Genomic DNA, 19063 nt, shown 5'->3' on the forward strand with positions numbered 1-19063 from the left:
CGAGCAGGCCCGTGCGCTGACGACTCCAGGCTCCGGGCTCGGACCGGGTGCCGACGTGCGGAGGGTCGCGCCCCTGGGCGTCTGGCCCAACGGCAGCCCGCGGCAGTCCCTGCGCCACCCTCACACTCTGCTCCCTCGTCACCCTCTCGGGGCCCTGCCTCCCACCCTCCAGCCTCCCGTCCTCCCAGCCTCCCCGCTGCGACGCCCCGCTGGCCCTCCGCCCCTGGGCCCGGCCAGATGCCCACCGGAGCCCCCCAGCTCTCTGCTCAGTCCCGGCCCACTGCAAGCCACCAGGAGGTCGGTCCCTCCCGCCTGCCCCCGTCCCCACAGGCCCTCGCTCCTGCGTGGCAGCCACGGGGTCGCCTGGTGCCTGGTGGTCAGAGCCGCCACTGTCCGCCCTCCTCACTCCCAGTGCCACCCCTCCCCGACTTCCGGCCCGGCCTCTGTCTCCCCAGCGGAGAGGGGACAGCGTCTCAGACGGCCCCTCCTGGGGCTCCTCGCCACGGGTGCCACACACAGCCCCCCCCCCCCCCCCCCCCCGTGAAACCGAAGGAAACTGAGCGCAGCGCGCCCCTCCTCTGCCCTGACCAGCCCCGCGCTGGGAGGGGGGCCCACACGCCCTCCCCACCCACCTTGAGCCCGCCCACCCGGGTGCTACACGGCTGGCTGGGCCGGCAACTCCCGTGGGCTGAGCTCGCCGAGGGCTGGGCCTCATCCCTCGCGGCCTCCGGCGGCATCTGCGGGCTGCCTGCGGCCCGGGCTCCTCAAAGCACTCCGCCCTCTCCTGCAGACCACAGCGGCTTCCCCCACCCCTCCTTGCGGTTGGAAACCCACTTCCCCAGAGACGGGGAGCCACAGCCCCCCCTCCCGCACGGCCTGTCCCCCGACAGGAGGCCTCGGGGGTGCCGGGGCCGGGGCCTCCCTGACCAGGGCCACAGCCCCCAGGGTGGCCCCGCCCATCACCTGAGCAGTGGTGGGACTCCAGGGTGCGGGGCCAGCGGGTGACACAGACCAGCCTGCTCTCCGGAGGGGACGAGCGGACCCTGTGAGCGCACCTCTCTGGAGCAACAGGAAGTGCCCGCTGTACTGTAGTCATGGCAACAGACACGGGCAAACCTGCAGCTGACCAGACCTCGCACCTCACTGCCACTGCCGGGAAGTGAGACGGAGGCGTCGGGCCAGCGCCCCCGACAGAGCACGGGAACCCCGTTCGGGCTGATGTCCCTCTCGTGGGGTTCGAAGGACACGAGTGTCTAGGCAGCTGGACGCTGAGCGTCTGCTGCAGAGGGAAGCTCCTAGGAGTCACTTCCAATCACCAGGGGCTCTTTGGTGGGGCAGCATCTTTTAGAGATTTGCTTCAAAGCAGCCCAGTGGGAAGGGGGGAGAGGGGGTCGCCAAGGGGCTTGGTCCCAGGGCCCAGGGTGTCGCCCTGCTGCCAGTGTCCGTGGCAGGAACACGGGTCAATGAGGTGGACACGGCGTCCAGGACGCTGGGCAGAGACCTCACAGGTGGAGGCTGTGTGCCCGGAGCAGTGGCAGCGAGGGGGGGGAACAACGCCTGACCACCCGCGGGCCCCGGGGCCCGCACACGCCCCGGCACCACCCACGCAGCCGGGCCGCCTGCCCCGCTCCCTTCAGAAGCCAGGCGCGTGACAGGCTGCGGGGGCTGGACGCAAGCCCGCAGGGCGGCCACCCGGGCGCCGCACAGTGCGGAACACGGAGCCTCGCGCTGGCGCCGGGGCACCCAGTTTGCTCGGAAACGCGGCGGGAGCTGCAGCCGGAGAGCGCATGTGGCTGCACACAGGTGGCGCGGCCTGGCCTGCGGGCGAGACCACGCAGGCCTCGGGCGGGGGGCCAGGCTGACGCCGCCACAGAGCTCTCGGCACAGCCCGTCGGCGTTTCCCTCCCGCTCCCTGGTATAAAAAAAAAAAAATGCCCTCCAGCATCCTTAGCACTTCGATCCCACTTCCACCACTGAAGACAGGCCGCCGGAAAACCCCACGGCATTGCCCCGTGGGCCTCAGACGTGTGCTGGGGCGCACAGGCTTTCTGACCGCCGGTCCCGGCCGGGCCAGCGTGGCCATGAGCCCTCCTTCGGCGCTGGCCCGGGATTCCAGGATGCCGAAGTCTCCTTCCAACCACCCTCCCCGCTCGAGAACCAGCGACGTGATGGGCGAGCCGGCACCTGCGAGACCCCAGCCCCGGGCCCCAGCGGCACGTGGAGCAGGGACGATGCGGGGCTCTGGCAGGAGGAGGCCCGGCTCCCGAGACCCAGGCCGAGACCCAGGCCGCATCGCGTCCTGCGGGCGGGGAGCCTCCTCTCCCCAGGACGGGTGGCAACTCGGAGACGCCCAGCCGCTCGTCAGTCCCAGAGCCCTCCCCGCCCCTGCACGCCCTTCTCCTTCCCGGGCCACAGCCCTCGGGGTGGGGCCTGACGGGGTGGGGTCTGGACCGGGATTCCCAGACAGCGAGGGGGCCGGCACACACGCACAGCGCACAGTGTGCCCAACAGCCTCACATCCCCGTGTGGGTCTGCGAATCGCAGGGAGGTGGAGTTCCTCACGACGTCCACAGACGTTTCTCTCTCTAAACGTGACCCGGGGCTGCAAGCCTCGGAGGCCTGCTCGTCCGGCGCCCGAGAGGCGGCCTGAGGCCGCCGCGCTCACCTGAGTGCATACGTGTAGCCGGTGTTCTCAGGCACACACTGCGGCGGCGTGTACGTGTGCAGCCGGGAGAAGTCCATGCTCGAGGTCTCAGGTCATGCTGCAGAGGGCGGGAGAGAGCAAGGCAGGGAGTCAGGGCCGGAGCGCGGAGGGCAGGCGGCAGGTGGCGGTCGGCCCCCACGGGGCCGGGCGAAGCCAGCCCAGCAGCTCCGGCTGCAGACAAAGGGGGGGTGGGGGGGCGCAGGGGCGCGGCTGCTCTGCTCGCCCCTGCAACGCTGTGCCCCTCGAAGCACCAGGGGGGACCCCACATCCACAGACTCACAGTCGTGAAAACGGGCGCACTTCCGAAAGGACGTGGGAGTCACTGAGAACCCTCTGCGAACGCACTTCCAAGCCCCCAGAGGTGTCGGACGTTCCCTTCTTCCGGAGCAGGCTTGCACCGCTGCCAACGGAAACAGCGCACCACACCCTTGGGCCCGCTCGGGGCGCCCACACGCCGTCCCAGGGGAGCACCTCAGGGCCAGAAGGCTGGGGGCGAGCCACACGTGAGTTCGAGGCACTGCTTCCACGCTTACTGCTCCCCAAAGAAACGTTACTGTTAAATCTCCAGCCGCTCTCTGCAGCACAGGGCAGCAGCCAGGCGCCCGGTGCTGGGGGGCATGCACAGGGGCGTCCCTCGGCCGTGGGCCGAGACCTGGCTGTTTGCGGGCGGCACAGTGGACGGGGAGTGTGCTGTGCTAGTGAAGGGAGTCAGACAGACACAGTCTCTCAGAGAAAGTTAGTTTTCAAAACATTTCGCCCTGGCTGGTGTGGCTCCATGGACTGAGCACTGGCTCGCAAACCAAAGGGTCGCCGGTTCAATTCCCAGTGGGGGCACATGTCTGGGTCGTGGGCCAGGTCCCCGGGAGGGGGTGTGTGAGAGGCAGCCACACAGTGATGTTTCTCTCCCTCTCCTTCTCCCTCCCATCCCCTCTCTCTAAAAATAAATAATTTTTTACATTTAAAAAAAAACCTTTTAAAGTAAATAAGCAAAAAAATTTATATTTGAGAATAGACTGGTGGCTGCTAGAGGTGGGAGGGGGAAATGGGTGAACTGTTTGGGTTTGTTTCTTCCCAGTTTAAATAAATTGAATTTTTGAGTGAAATTAAAGTAATTAGTGACTTCCACAAGCTAAGACAGATGTATTTCAATCCACACCGCTCTCTCTGACATGGCCCCGAAGTCTTCCACGCCAGCACCAGCTGCCCCTGCGTGCCCGTCCATCCCGGCCACCCACCCCACAGCCTCCGAGCTGCCGCCCCCGTCTGGGGTTCTTTCTCTCTCTCTGAGCCCAAACGTTCTCTAGAGAACGAAGTCCACAGTTCACACGTGAACATGTCCCGCGCCTCCCGGCTGCGTGAACGCCACCCACTGCTGCGCTGCGACAGCCCTCTCCTGGGCCTGCGCCCCGCCCGGCCAAGCGGCCAGCCCCGGGGCTGGGGCGGGGGGGCACGTGGGCCTCCTCACCTGCCCTCCCTCTGTGAGCCCACGGCGGCGGCTTCACCATTCACCAGGATCTGCTCCGCGGCCTCGCGCCCCCTTTGTCTGCTCCACCCCACCCTTCAGGGCCACGCGCCCTGGGAAGAACAGATCCCAGGAGGTGCCCCCACCCCAGCCTAGTCTGGGTCTCCTCCCCTCACAACAGCCCAGACCCCAGGGATGGGCGGGGCCAGGTCTCCCGCTCCCTGGGGCGGGGCCACAGCCACACCCAGCCGCAGGGCGCTCAGGGCTTCCGCCCCCAGTGGTGTTTAGCTGGGCTTGCTAGGCAACCGCCACCCGCTGCGCCGGCAACGGTGCTCCTGCCCCCCCACTGTTTATCCTCTGGGGCAAGTGAGTGGCTTTTTATTTTTTTAAGTGTATTTAATTGACTGTGCGATTACAGTTGCCCCAACTTCCCCCCTTTGCCCCCTCCACCTGGCACCCCCCTTCCCTCCAGCATACCCCCACCTTCGTTCCCATCCATGCGTCGTACATGTAAGTTCTTTGGCTTCTCCATTCCCTATGCTATCCTAACCTGCCCATCTGATTTGTACCTACCACTGATGCTTCTTATTCCCTGTACCTTCTCCCCCCGCCCACTGATAACCCTCCACGTGATCTCCGTTTCTGTGGTTCTGTTCCTGTTCTGTGAGTTTGCTTCAGTTGAATTGCCATTTTAATGTTCACAGTTTTGATCTTTTTCTTAGATAAGTCTCTTTAATGTTTCATATAATAAGGGCTTGGTGATGATGAACTCCTTGAACTTGACCTTATCTGAGAAGCACTTTATCTGCCCTTCCATTCTAAATGATAGCTTTGCTGGATAGAGCAATCTGGGATGTAGGTCCTTGCCTTTCATGACTTGGAATACTTCTTTCCAGCCCCTTCTTGCCTGTAACGTCTCTTCTGAGAAATCAGCTGAAAGTCTTACGGGAACACCTTTGTAGGTAACTGTCTGCTTTTCTTGCACTGCTTTTAAGATTCTCTACTTTTAACCTGTGGCAGCTCAGCTATGATGTGTCTTGGCGTGGTCCACACTGAAGCCAGCTGGTCTGAGACTGTGGGCTTCCTGGACTTGTATGTCTATTTCCTTCACCAAATTAGGGAAATTTTCTTTCATTATTTTTTCAAATCAGTTTTCGGTTTCTTGCTCTTCCTCTTCTCCATCTCACACCCCTATGATTTGGGAGTTGGCATGTTTGGAGATGTCCCAGAGGTTCCTCACCAGGGGTGTCAAACTCATTTTCACCGGGGGCCACATCAGCCTCGTGGTTACCCTTAAAGGGCCAAATGCACCTTTAGGGCTGGATAAATGGGACCGCTCCTTAACAGTCAAGCGAGAGCTCAGCCCTGCTGTCGGGTAGAAACAAGGTGCCGGGCTGGATAAAACAAGGTGGAGGGCCGGATTTGGCCCGCGGGCCTCATGTTTGCCACCTGTGCCTTAGACGATCCTTGTTTTTGTTTAATTTTTTTCTTCCCGTTCTGATTGAATGCTTTTTCCTTCCCTCTGCTCCAAATCGTTGATTTGAATCTCGGCTTCATCCCCTCCACTGTTGGTTCCCTGTACATTTTACTTTATTTCACTTAGTGTAGCCTTCATCTCTGCCTGGGTCTTTTTTATGCTGTTGCAGTACCCAGTCAGTTCCTGGAGCATCCTGACAACCAGTGTTTTGAAGTCTGCACTGATAGTTTCATTTAGTTCTTTTTCTGAGGTTTTGTTCTGTTCTTTCATTTGGGCCATTTTCTTTGTCCCCTCAATGTGACACCCTCGCCGTGTCTGTTTCTGTGTACTAGGTGGAGCTGCTTTGACTCCCTCTCTTAGGGGTGTGGCCTATTGCAGAAAAGGCACCTGTAGCCCTGGCTGGTGTGGCTCAGTGGGCTGAGCAGTGGATTGTGAACAAAGGGTCGCTGGTTCGATTCCCCGTCGGAGCACATGCCTGGGGTGCCGGCCAGGTCCCATTCCCAGCTCTCATCCCACCAAAGGAGAGCTGGTACCATAGTGGGTGCCTGTCCCGCAGGAGGCACGGCCATCTAGGCATTATTTCCTTTGCCCCCTTTGTACTTTATTTTACCCTGCACTCTCATTTAAGAACCGCGCCTCAGAGCGGGACCGACGGCTAGCTCTAAAGTGTTCCCGCCCCGCCCAGCAGGGAAGCAGCAGGCCCCCCAGGAGAGCACCTTCGTAGGGCTCACATGGAGGGGAAGGCACCCGCGGGGAAGCCTCCCCAGGGCCCCCTCCCGTCCTCACCGGTGGAGGCCACCCCGGCTGGCAGCACAGGCCAGAGGGCAGGCCCAAACTTGGGTCGCAGGCCTCAGGAATTCCGCGTCTTTACCCACACGCACGTCCCAGCAGGCCTTTAAGATGGGAGCTAAGCTTCTCCTTCCCTAGCGCGTTCGGTCACGCCGCCACCATCGCGGGGCCGGTGGAAACGCACGGCTGCACTGTGGTCTCGGACGCTTCGGGCGCCGTGGGGCAGAGCCCTCCCGCCCCACACAACTCGGATCGGCGCCACCTAGAGCGTCCGCACTCGCCAGTGACAGTCCGAGAAACACGCCTGACGCACCGCAGCACCGCCAGTCACACAGGGTTGAAAACGGAGCTTCGAGCACACGGCGCAACCCGAGGGTGACGAGACTGCGGGGCCCGCAGCGAGGTGGCACCCGTCCTCTCAGGAACCGCCGGGCTCCGGAGGAGGGCCCGAGGGCGCGGCGGCGCCTGCCTCCACCGCCCCACACCCCAGCGCCACCCCGGCGGGCGGCGTTGGCTCGGCAGCACGCCGGGCGCTGCCTGCGGGCCAGCGCGTCACACGCGGGGCTGCCCACGAGCGGACCTGGTCACCGACGGAGTGGGCGGAGACGAGCGTGAGCCGGCTGTCCAGGGCGACGACACGGCTGTCTGACCAGGGGCCCCAGGAGCCGCCCCCCACCCCGCTGAGAGGGCTCGCAACCCCTGACCCCGCCTGCAGAGCCCGTGCACAGAGAGAAGCGCTACCCACGGGGCCGTGGCCGACAGGGCCTGTCCCGGCTCCGGGCGCAGCTCCAGGCAGCGCCACCTGCCCAGAGCCCTGGGGAGGGGCGGGGGTTGGGGGGGGCCTCCGAGCTGACGGTGGGGCCGGCTGGCTGGCGCCTCTGCTGACGTGGTCCCTCGGGACCTTCCGGAGGGAAGGGGGTGGGGTGTGGCACAGACAGACACGCCCACGCACTGGCAGAGCCCCAGCCTCGCCACGCCCGGACCGCCCAGCGCTCAGCTCCCCGGGGGCCTTGCGTCCATTCAGGCGTGTGGTCACCGCGTCCTCCTGAACGACACAAACTTCTAAAACAAACTCCAAGACGCCTCTTTGAAAGTCAGCGCTAAAAGGAAGCGGCACTCAATTGTAACATGGCATCTCTGTTCAGAATCTTAACTCTGTGACAACCAAACAACGTAGAAACTGGTAAGAGCATTAATTATCTCCGCCTATAGATTTAAAAAGTCACCCTTGGGTGACAGGTGACCACACCCCCAGGACCCTGCTCCGCGGCATCGCTTCTGCCACGTGACACACGGGAGCGGGCCCCGCAGCCCGGGTCACTTGGGAGCAGCACAGCGGTATTCCCAAACACCTGACCCCCGCTGAGCGAGAAGCCTTGGACGTGAACTGACCGTCTGACACGGCTCGTCAGCAGTAAGCAGCTGTAACCTGAAAACGTGTGAAAGGGCTCTACGGGACGCCGTGAGTACCTGCGGGTGGTCTTACAGTGCCCAGGAAGACCCTGCGCTAAGCTCGGGGTGAACTGCGGAGAGCGAGACTTCTGCTTCCCACCTGCCCCGGCAGCGCTGTTAGAGGTTTTCCAGTAGCAAGAACCGGCCATAGGACAATTAGCTGAACAAACATTACTTTCGAAAAGAAAAACTAAGCCCCGGCTGGTGTGGCGCAGTGGATTGAGCGCGGGCTACAAACCAAAGGGTCGCCAGTTCGATTCCCAGTCAGGGCACCCGCCTGGGTTGCAGGCCAGGTCCCCAGTGGGGGCCACGTGAGAGGCAACCACACATTGGTGTTTCTCTCTCTCTCTCTCTCTCTCCCTCCCTTCCCTCTCTAAAAACAAATAAATTAAAAAAAAAAAAAAAAAAAAACAGTTGGTGTTCGATGTGAGGCAGTTCGGGCAGCCAGGACGCGGGGCCCCTCCGGCTGTGGCCCCCGCTGAGTGGGGGGGCTCGGCCGGCCGGCAGGCACCCCTGCCCCTGGGAGGACGCCGCACCTCGCCCGCCAAACCAGCCGCGGGGACGCGTGCGTTCACACACCTCAGCCCCGCACAGGGAGAACCGCTGCCACAAACACGGCAATGCGACATATCTTGAAATAAGTAGAACAGCAGAATAAAAAAATAGAAGCCGGCTATTTTCAGCAGCAACTCTGCACAGAAAGGCCTCTTCTTGCCAAGACGTGAAGTCTCTTTCCTTTTCTTGGAAGTGACGGGACAGCAGGAAGGGGCGGGCCGCTGCATCTGTTTACACAACAGCAGCCCAGTCTCCCGGGGCACCAGCCTACTCCCGCCCAGGGCCCGAGCGTCCCCATCCCTGTTCCCCGTCCCGGTCCTCCCAGCCAGGACCCCAGCTCCCCGACAGCGGGGCTCTCCTGCTGCACAAAGGCCAGGTCAGGGAGGTCACTTCGGGCCGGTGGCTGTGAGGGGCCTTGCAGAGCACGGGCCCAGGGCACGGGCCACGCCGGGGCCGCCCAGGCGGTTGTCCCACTGGGAAGAGCTCGGGCACCACGCTGCCCCCAGCAGCGTCCTGCCGGCCTCTGGGGACTCCGGGCGCCACACCCGCCGGCGAGGCTGTACAAGCTGCGAACCACGCACATGGCACACCGGCCAGGGACACCCCCGCCGGCTACTGAGCTGGCTGCGCTCTGGTTTTTCCGACTCTCACATCGGGCCTGCCAAGGCCCTCCCTGACCCCAGGACTAAAAACAGTCTGCTTCGTCCTGCATCACCCCTACTGGTCGGACTTCTGCCCCTGCAGCCACGCTTGCAATCCCTGCGAAAACACGGGGCGGAGGCACCTGCTCACCTGCTGGAGAGCACTTCCGCCAGCGGCCACTCAGCCTGCCCCTCCCGCCTCGCCCCCCCCCCCCCCAGCAGCATGCTCCCTCCAGGGCATCACCCTCTTCCCTGCTGCCCCTGGCCACACCTCCGCCGGCTGGGCGGGCACGAGCCCTGCCTGCGGGACCAGCGAGCACCCTCGGACAGCCAGAGAGCAGCGAGGGCTGCGCGTGCCTGGGCCCCTCGTCCTGGCCCGTCTCCCAGTGCTGCGGGCACGGCCCTTCTCTTTCCTCGTCTCCTCGGAACGGCCGTCCGTTCCTCCGCCCAGCTGACCGGGGCGACACCGGGAACCGCAGCAGCAGCTCTGTGCCTGCACTTTCGGGGCGAGCGCGGTCTCCCCACCACCCCTGCAGCGCCTGTCCCCCCAAAGACAAGGCACCTGGCTACAAAGGCCTGCCACCTGAGGAGCGAGTAAAGGAACCGCCGAATCAATCTTCCTCCTGCCCAGACAGAGCTCACACCCCCAGTCACGTCCACAGAGGCCGCACGGGGGAGACCGGAGGACCAGGGCCAGAGCAGGCAGCTCTGTCCTCGGCTGCAGCCCTGGGGAGCCCAGCGCCCCACTGAGACCGGCCTGCACCTGCTCGCCCACAGCGCATGCAGCCTGGGGCCTGCAGGGCGACCGGCACCGCCGTCGGGAAGCACCTGCCACCCGGCTCTCACCTCCTGAACTGCAGCCCCCAGCGGTGACCTCTCGCCGAGCGTCCCCGCACAACTAAACGGGAGACGGGGCGGCCTCATCACAAACAGAACTCCAACTGCTCGCAGGCCGCGCTGCGAGCACCGGTCACCCGTGCCCTCCCTCTGCTCCCCTGGGTCTGGCTGGCCCTAGAGGTTTCACACACAGACCCACGGGGTCGGGGCTGGCCTGGTCTCCTTCGCCTGAAACTCGAGGCTGGTAAGCAGTTAAAACGGCAACGAGTTCCGAGTTCAGAAGACAAGGGAGAAGAAAGTGAGAGTTTACAATAGACTGCACAACGCTGCCCGCAGGCGGCAGGGAGCACAGCCGCCCCGAGGGCACACTCGCAGCCCGGCCGGCCAGCATCTCTGCCTGCTTCCCACCTGCCCGGGAGCCCAGCTGCACCCCACCCCTCGCCTGCCCTGCAACCGGCCACTGGGCGCGGAGCAGCAGTGGCAGAGGGACCGCGCTGCGCTCCGGGGCTCTGCCTCACCGGAGAGGCTGACGGACAGCTTCATCCTGCGCCACCTCCCCGGCCCGAAGGGTTGCCTGGCGTTTCCTGCGAGCCAGTCCCAGCCAGCCGTCTGCAGAATGTGGAGACCACGGGACTGTCATCAACTGAGGGCGGGAGCCCTCAGCGAGGAGCAGGCGGCCGGTCAGACACCCACGGCTCTGAGAAGGGACCTCACAGGCCCCCACCTGGCGGGGACAGTGCACGGGGAACAGGCGCTGTTGGCTGCCGCCATCCCCCAGACACCCTCTCCACTGGGGCTTCCTGAAAGACACACACACACGTATGTACACGCCTATACATGCACACATGCACAAACCACAAAGAACAAAACCCTCGGGAGAGGAGAAAGCAGTGGGAAGCGTGGGAGCTTTGGAACACACGGGCGGCTGAAAACCGACAGGCCAGGAACCCGGAGGCCCCGCCGGGCAGCCAGGAGCGCTGACAGACACCAGGGCCCCCCCCCAACCCCAGACCAGAGGGCGGTCCTGTGACCATATGCAAGCGAGGGGGCGGGGCGAGGGGAGTGGGTGCGAGAAGCGGTCGGGCAGAGCCACTCGGTCTCCTCAGGCGGACGGGAACACCTTCCTCCATGATGAAAACACTCAACAAACCAGGGTTAGAGGGAAACTCCCTCAGCCGACCAGAGCCGTTCCTGAAACCCACGGCGACTGGCTGGTGTGACTCAGGGGAGTGGGCACCAGCCTGCGAACCCAGGGGTCACTGGTTTGGTTCCCAGTCGGGGCACACGCCTGGGTTGCGGGCCAGGTCCCCAGAGGGGGGCACACGAGAGGCAACCACACCTTGACGTTTCCTTCTCTTGCTCCCTCCCTTCCCTCTCTCTAAAGTAAATAAGTAAAATGTTTTAGAACCCATGGCGAGCCTCGGAACCGGTGGGGAAAGACCAGGAGCTTTCCGGACGGTCAGGAGCAAGCCCGGGACACTGCACCCGCCACCGCCCGCCCCCAGCACTGTGCTGGGGGCTCCCAAAGAGGAGACATGCGGCCCCCAGACGGGGAAGAAATAAGGCTCCCTTATCACAGGTGCCACGGTCTCACCTTTAGGAAATCCTACAGAATTCACAAATGACTATTACCGCTAATAAACGCTGTGCAAAGTTACTCAATACAAGGCCAACACACAGAAATCAGTTGTATTTCTATACACCAACAATGAACAACCTGGAAATAAAGTTAAGAAAACAGTTCCTCTTATAAGAACATCAAAAAGACCAACAAACTCAGAATAAACTGAACCGAGGAGGCGCCCGACTGGGGCTTGGGAAGCTGCAGCAGGGCGCGCGCCCGCGGCCGGGGAGACCCCACACACCCTGCACGTTGGCTTCAGACCTGGTTCCCGCTCACCCGTTTCAGTCTGCGTTTGTGCGTTTGCCGCGGGGCCCGGAGACGCCGCGAGGTGGGAGGAAACACCGGTGAACCGAGGGCAACCCGCAGGCTGGAGGGCGTGCACCGCCAGCCTGCGCCACCAGCCGGCGCAGCCGTCCACACCCCCACGGCCCTTCCCGCAGACACGGCAAAGCTCCTCCTTCACTTCACGTGCAGCCAAGTGGGTTCCAAACAGCCCAAATCAGTCTTGAGAAACAGTTGGAAGACTCGGTTCCCGATCTCCAAACTCACCACAGAACCGTGTGTTAGCTGGCACAAGGACAGACAGCAAACTGGGGTCCGGAAATGAACCCCCCCAGTCACCGTCCGCTGATTTCCTACCTGCAGGCCAGGCCCACCCAGTGGGGCAGAAAACAGTCTCTTCCACCACGGAGCGGGGACAACTGGACGTCCATGTGCAAAAGAATGAAGGTGGACCCCTGCCTCACCCCGTACACACAAAGTTAGCTCAGAATGGGTCAGAGGCCTAATCCTACGAGCTAAAACGGTAAAACAACAACGAACAAACAAAAACCCCAGCGCATGAAAGGACGCCCCCAAGAGAGGGAAGCGACCCCCCACAGGGCAGGGGCTGCTGGCCGGCAAAGGCAGAACAGCGCGAGGGTCTGCTAACGAAGTCCAAGTCCGCCGGGTCGGGGCGCCTTCACCCGACGGGGCGCCGCTCAGCCGGGAAGAGAGACGGAGGAGACCCGGGTACAACCCGGGGGCACCTGGGAGACTTGATGCTGAGAGCGAGAAGCCGGGCACAAAGGGGCACGTGCGGTCTGAATCCCTCAGGGTCACAGGCGGGAAGTGCAGCAGTGGGAGCGGGGTCCCGGGGGGCGCTGACAGCCGAGAGCATTGCGCATGCGCTAACGGGACGGGTCAAAGTGTGGCTCCGTTGTGAACTCACCGCGCCCCGAGCAGCAGCAGCAGCAGCCCAGCCGCTGCAGAGGTCGGGGCAGGGGACGGGGGCAGGGTGCAGGGCCCGAGCCCGAGGCCGGGGCAGGCCTCGAACTCACGCCCACGCCCGGGCAGGGCCGGAGCCACTCGGCGTCGGCGCCCGAGACCAGAGCGGCGCGGGCCGCGCGTCACTCGCGCAGGAACGGGACAGACGCACCGGCGGGGAGCAGGCGCTCCCGCCGCTGGGCAGCGCGAACGTGCTGCTGACTTTTAGGGGGAAAAAACACCGACAGGGCGCTGGGAGGCTGAAGGCAGGGTAACGAGGCTACCAGCCCGAGGAGCCCTCCCGGGAGCGGACGGAAACCGCGGCGCAGCGATAAGACTGCGCGAAGGCGGCCGGGGGCCGAGATAACCGCGCGCGCGGAGCGCAGGGCAGAGGAAAGCCCAGGACACGGAATAAAGGGAAGGAAACGGCTGCAGCCGGGAGCTCGGGGCGGCTCCGCAGAGCTGAGCGCCGCCCGTGCCGAGACCCGGGGCGGTGAGCGCCCGACGCCGACGCCGCCAGGGCGCGGCCGACCCCGCGGGCTCCGGGGGGCTGAGGGACGGGCGGAGGGACCGACAGAGGCGGGGCGCCCCGGCTGAGCGGCCGCGGGCCGCGAACACCGCGGGCGCTGAGGCGGGGGCGCCTGTCGTTGGCGGCCCGGGCGGAGTCCGCAAGTCGGCGCGTCCCCGCAGCCCCCCCCACCGGCCGTGTGGGCGCCCGGCCCACCCCATCCCCGCGGCTGTACCGGAGCCGGAGCCGGAGCCAGGGCCCGACCCCCACCCCGGCCCCCGCCTGGGACCTTACCTGCCTCGCGCCGCCGCCGCCGCCGCCGCCGCCGCCAGAGGCCTAGTCCGCACCGCCCAGGCCCGGCCCCAGGAGCAGCCCGCTCCAGCGCCAGCCAATCGCGCGCTGCACCCAGAGCCGGGGGCGGGAGCAATGGCGACGTTCACCAATCCTGACCACGCCACCTGAAGCGCTCGACCAATGCGGAGGCGACTACTAGAAGTACGGCCAATCAGGGGCGGAGGCTGACTCGCAGGGGCGGGGAAACGTGCGGAGTGGGAGGCGAGGAAAAGAGAGGGCGGTAAGGTGGGGCAGTGTGTCCGAGGGCACCGGGTCTCCCGAGGGCACCAGCCGGACCGCTTCGTGTCCAGTCCGGTGCCCACCGCCGCCCTCGCCCCGCCGCCGGCCTGGCCTCCTAGCTGCCCGAACCCCAGCTGGGCCCCCAGCGGTGCGGGCGCCCGGCCCAGCGGTGCGCGGTCTGCAGAGGGACCCCTGCCGGGCACCCAGCTGGGGTCTTTGACCCCAGGGCCTGGAGCCGGGTTCCGGACGCTGCTCCCGCGGTTCCGGCCGATCCACACCCACGCCTCCCTTGGATTTTCACGACAGTGTTTCGGGGTAGACAGGACGCTACTACTTCTTATCCTCACGTTACGAAGGAGGGACGGGCTCCCGGGCGCCGGGGAGTTGATCAGGCCCGCCGGGTCCGCCCGCCCCCGAGCGGGGCATTGCGCAGCCCTCAGACCAGGACACGTTTATTCACGGCAGTGGCGTGGGTTGTGCGACTCAGCTGTGTCCACACGGGGTCTGTAACCGTCGCCCTGTCGGCGAGCGCAGGGAAGTCTCCGCCCGGGTGTGTTTAACGGGTGCCTGTTCCTGCGGGGCGGGGCAGGTGTCGAACTGCAGTGGAAGGGTGCGGGGAGGAGGTGTTGCTTTTCCGGGGCTGCGGGGGCGGGGATCGGGTGGAGGAGAGGTCCTGATCCACTCTAGAGCAGGCCGGGACGGCGCCTCCTGGCCGCCGGTACCTGCTGAGCGCTGGCGGAGTGGCGGCCGCAGGCGGGAAGTGCTGTGGATGCAATCCGCCCACGGTGTATAAGACTGGAAAAGAAAGACGGCGAAGTGTCTCGGTGCTCTAAAATTTTGTGTCGATTTAAAGTTTTTTTGGATATATTGGTTAAGTAAAATATATTATTAAGTTAATTTCGTCTGTTTCTTTTTTTAGTGAGGCTACTAGAAAATGCAACACTTCTTTCCTGGCTGGAATGCTATTTCTAGTGAACGGAGGGGCAGGTGTTGCTGGAAACTTCTGGGTCGGGGTTCTGCACTGGAAATATCCCAGAATGAATCTCTCCCCATATTGCAGAATGACCCAAGAAAACTTTTTTTAAAAAGTTCAGCAACAATGAATGAGCAAGGTGCAAACCAAACCCACATGACATAAGGTAGAGGGAAGAGACAAGATTCTGGTGGGGTTCAGCGGAGCCCTGGTAGATGCCAGGTAGTGACAGGGACTCAACAAAATCCTAGGGTCCCTAGAATAACCCCCAACCACCTGGGCTGCTGGACAAAGACCAGGCCACTGGACTGGCTGTTACACCCCCTCCTCCCAGAGTTTACCCCAAGTCCACCTGACTGGCTTCCATTGCTTTGTGTTGGCTTCATCTAGACCCAACTGGTTAGTATGGAACCAACTGGACTGAACTGGCTGGGACTGGTCTGGACCAGTGATTTGGTTTCAGTAAGTCCACCTGGTACCTTACCTTCGCTGGGTACTTGAGCACAGCTGCGAATACTTGGAAAGTGCCGGGTCCAGCCCCTCAGGAGGAAGCCAAGGCAGGGGAAGGATGCTTCAGCTGACCTTGTCCCAGTGAACTGATTGCTGTAGGGGACTTGCCCCGGAACCTGGTAGGTAACAGGTTACACAGAGGAGGGGAGAGGCAGCTCCAAGGGCAAAGCCTGTCCTTCAAGAAGAGCACTGCACCTTACTGCGTCCCAGAGAGGAGGGTACAAAGTGTGCTCAGGATTCAAGTTCACTGAAACATGTGCTGTGCGACTCCATGTGTGCATGCACACGTGTGCACGAGGCACAAGAAAATCTTGCTAGCGGTTCTGTCCACACGGGCATCGTGATTTAGTTTTCTTATTTTGACATCTGTATTTTGCACAACGAACTCAATACTTTTAGATACATTAAAGGTTTGGAAATGGCCCTGGCTGGTGTGGCTCAGTGGATTGAATGCCTGCCTGCAAACTGAAAGGTCGCTGGTTCAGTTCCCTGTCAGGGCACATGCCTGTTTGGGGCCAAGTCCTCTGTTGGGAGTGCACCAGAGGCAACCAATCCGATCAATGTTTCCCACATCGATGTTTCTCTCCCTTTCTCCCTCCTTTCTCCTCTCTCTAAAACTGAATAAATACAACCTTTAAAAAAAGTCTGGAAATGTTCAAGTACAGAAAAGTATTGTAATATGCCTCTTGATTCCACAATCCTGAATTGACTACTAATATGTTTGAAGAAATAAAACTCTGTTCCAGGCTAATGGAAATCTGAATGAAGAGGAACACCACAACGCGAAGGAGACACTGGAGGAGACTCCCTCCCAGGGCCGGGAGGAGGACTCCTCATGACCTCACAGGCACAAGCAAGCCTTACGGCGAAACACGGAGGCCCTGATTATACTACAGTGAAAGGTGTCTGTGCAGTCGGAGATTCCGTGAACCAGCCAGCAGCCTGGTGACCAGCAGGAGACAGTTGAAACTTTTAAAACAGACTCTGCACCCCTGGCCAGGTCGCTCAGTGGGTGAGAGCGTCATCCCGACACACCAGGGCTGTGGGCTCCGCCCCGATCAGGGCACAGACAGGGATCAACCAATGATGCGTCCATGTGCAGAACAACAGATCAGTGTTTCCATCCCTCTCTCTTTAAAATCAGTATTTAAAAACAAAAATTAAAACAGACAAGGGGTTACCACTTAGAACATACAAGAAGCTCCTGCAATTCAGCCAGAAAGGGGAACAGGATGGAAAAGCAGGCGAAGGGGTGAGCCGGCCGTCCACAGGAGAAGGCCCCCAAACGCATGCCCCGAATGTGGAGAGACCCCGAAGCTCTTCCGGGATCAGAGAATCGCCCGTCGGAGCGACTCCATGCCCCACCCCCGCCCAACAGTCGGAAAGGGGGCGACGCTGCGTGTTGGCGGGCACGCGGAGGCCGCAGGGACTCGGGCCCCGTGGCGGTGCAGACCCTCCGAAGCCCCAGGGGAGGGGCCGTGACCGGCCCTTCCTGCCGGGTTGCCCATCCTGGCGCGCTGTCGGTGCGGTGAACAGACCCGCCGCACCGCCGGGCGGGCCGCCAGGAGGCGAGACTGGCCCTCCAGACTCGGACAGCAGCGGACCGTCCTGGGCAAACCCGGGCAGGTGGCAGGCTGTGGAATTTTACCAGCTGGCTGGGCCTGGCCCTGGGCTGCCCAGATATTTCTCAGATGTTGTTTTGGGGTGTCCTTGGGGGGTTTTCTGGACGAGGTGAACATTCGGTTCAGTAGATTGACTCAAGCAGACGTCCGGCCCCGGCGCGGGTCGGCCTCACCCAGGCCACTGGAGGCCGCAGGAGAATGAGGGGCCGAGGGGGACAGAACTCTCTCCGCCTGTCTGTCTCTGCCCTGGGACGTGGGTCTCCGCCCGCCTTTGGACTCGGCCTCGGGCTGGAGCTGACGGCGCCGGCTCTCCGGGGTCTCTGGCTCGCTGGCTGCGGTCTCAGACCTGTTAGCCTCCACGCTCCTGCATCCAGTTCGTGTGCTATGTTGTGATCAGTTTTAGATAAACATTATCTTCATGATAAATGTTTGCTTTAATGTGACTATATGAGGAATCATATTTAAAACTTTTCTTATTAAAATGTGACTAAATACGTATTATGTACACAAACAATACGTTCATAGACCCCCTAGATCTCTGCCTGTATCAGGTAAGTAAATGGGTTTCTCATATATACACACACACACACACATATATATATATATATATATATATATCATATGAATGGACAGCACTGTAACTCAGGTATTTACAAAGAGCTAAGGAGGAACACAGCAGAAGGCAGAGAAGAAACACCCAAACTTTCTCCACAAAGAGATTCCCTTTCACACCTTCGCCCAGGGGTGCAGAGTAAGAGACTGGGTGTTGAGGAGGGAAGAGCACACATTGTGTTATTTGCCCCGAGGAGCTAGTGGGGGGACGTGGGGCAGCAGCCAGCTGGAGCCGTGTGACCTTGACCCACATCTGGGCCTCTCTGAGCCCCCACGGCCTCTCTGGTAAACAGGAACAACCTGCCTGCGTCCAAGGGCCCCGTGAGCGCCGGGCGATGATGCCCCTGTGGTGCCTGGCCCCGGGGGAGCACCCGGCAGACGATGCCCTTTGTTGCAAAAGGGCAATGACGACAGCGCAAACTCCTGCTTGCAGCTGCGCCAGGCAACTTGGGGAGGAGTCGGAGGGTGGCAGGCCAGCTCCGGGAGTAGGGCCGGCCATTCCAGACTGAATTCCGCTGGAGTCTGGGGCGGGCCAGGTGCTAGCCAGCTGGGGGCAGGTGAGGTGGGCTAGTTCTGGACCAAGTCCATACAGCTCGGGTGTAACCCAGTGGCCCGGCTCCTGGGGGGCGGTGCCTGGCTGGTCCCTCGTTTGTAAACACGCAGAAGCAGCCCTTGGAAATCACCCTCAATCCCAGCAGACCCCAGAGTGTGTGCGGGCCTTTGTCAGAGCCGGGCTGCAGCTGTGAACAGGCTGTCCGTTTAGGACGGCGTGGATTTCTTCTTTCGTGATCTGTTTTGGGGAAAGACTCGGGTGGGCGGTTGTGCCCACTGTACCCCCAGAGCCCCTGCCTGGGTCTCTCATGAGAAGGTGGACACAGGGCCTGTTTGCCTGCATTCTGACAGCCGGGCCGGGTGGGTGCTGGGCTGCAACTCCCCCATGTCTGCCCCTAAGTTTCTCTCTTCTCCCTGCTGCTGAGCAGACTGGAGCAGCGTCATCTCATAGCTAGGGAAACGGAGGCAGGAGTCACGCCTGCCTGGAGCAGGGGCTCGGGGGCAGAGGCCCGCAGGCCAGCGCTCTGCTCACAGGCTGCAGACCCAAGTGGACCAGGACAGCACCCATCCTGGGAGGCCCCTGGAGGCCGCGCCCTTTGCTCTGGGTGCACTCACCCCTCCAGCTGGGCAGCGGCTTGGGCCTTTCCGTTGCAAGCAGACTCCTTCCGAGGGGGAGAGGCTGGCTGGGAAACCCGAGCCCAGCCTTGTGCCTGCGGATCAGATGTCGGCCGAGCCCAGGAGGCAGGGCCAGCTGAGTGCAGAGGCCCCTGAAGGAAAGTTACCCAGAGGCTCAGGGAATACCCTGACTTCTGCCTATATGGGATCCCTGCCCTCCTGGGGGAAGGGGGTGGGGGCACCCCCAAAGAAACTCCTGTCTCTGCACTGGAGGCTTCGGCTGCTGTGCAAACAGCCCCCCTCATAACCAAA

The 19063-nt window shown here is 62.5% G+C and overlaps 1 protein-coding gene across 4 annotated transcripts in view; it reads right to left on the minus strand.

Moving 5' to 3' along the window:
- The window catches only part of SUN1 (Sad1 and UNC84 domain containing 1), a 37030-nt gene extending 23308 nt beyond the window's left edge, over positions 1–13722 (minus strand). For 2 of the 4 annotated variants that reach the window (XM_036014683.1, XM_036014682.1), the window contains exons 1-2: positions 13589–13721; positions 2666–2762 (exon numbers count right to left, since the gene is read on the minus strand). In XM_036014683.1, coding sequence (XP_035870576.1) covers positions 2666–2742 — 77 coding nt within the window. In that variant the 5' untranslated portion in view covers positions 2743–2762; positions 13589–13721. Of the gene's footprint in view, positions 1–2665; positions 2763–13588 lie in introns of all 4 variants that reach the window. The other 2 variants (XM_028527528.2, XM_036014684.1) reach the window with 2 other exon arrangements.
- Positions 13723–19063: the final 5341 nt, after the last annotated feature.

The sequence above is a fragment of the Phyllostomus discolor genome, chromosome 13, assembly GCF_004126475.2.
Source record: "Phyllostomus discolor isolate MPI-MPIP mPhyDis1 chromosome 13, mPhyDis1.pri.v3, whole genome shotgun sequence".
NCBI classification, from domain to species: Eukaryota; Metazoa; Chordata; class Mammalia; order Chiroptera; family Phyllostomidae; genus Phyllostomus; species Phyllostomus discolor.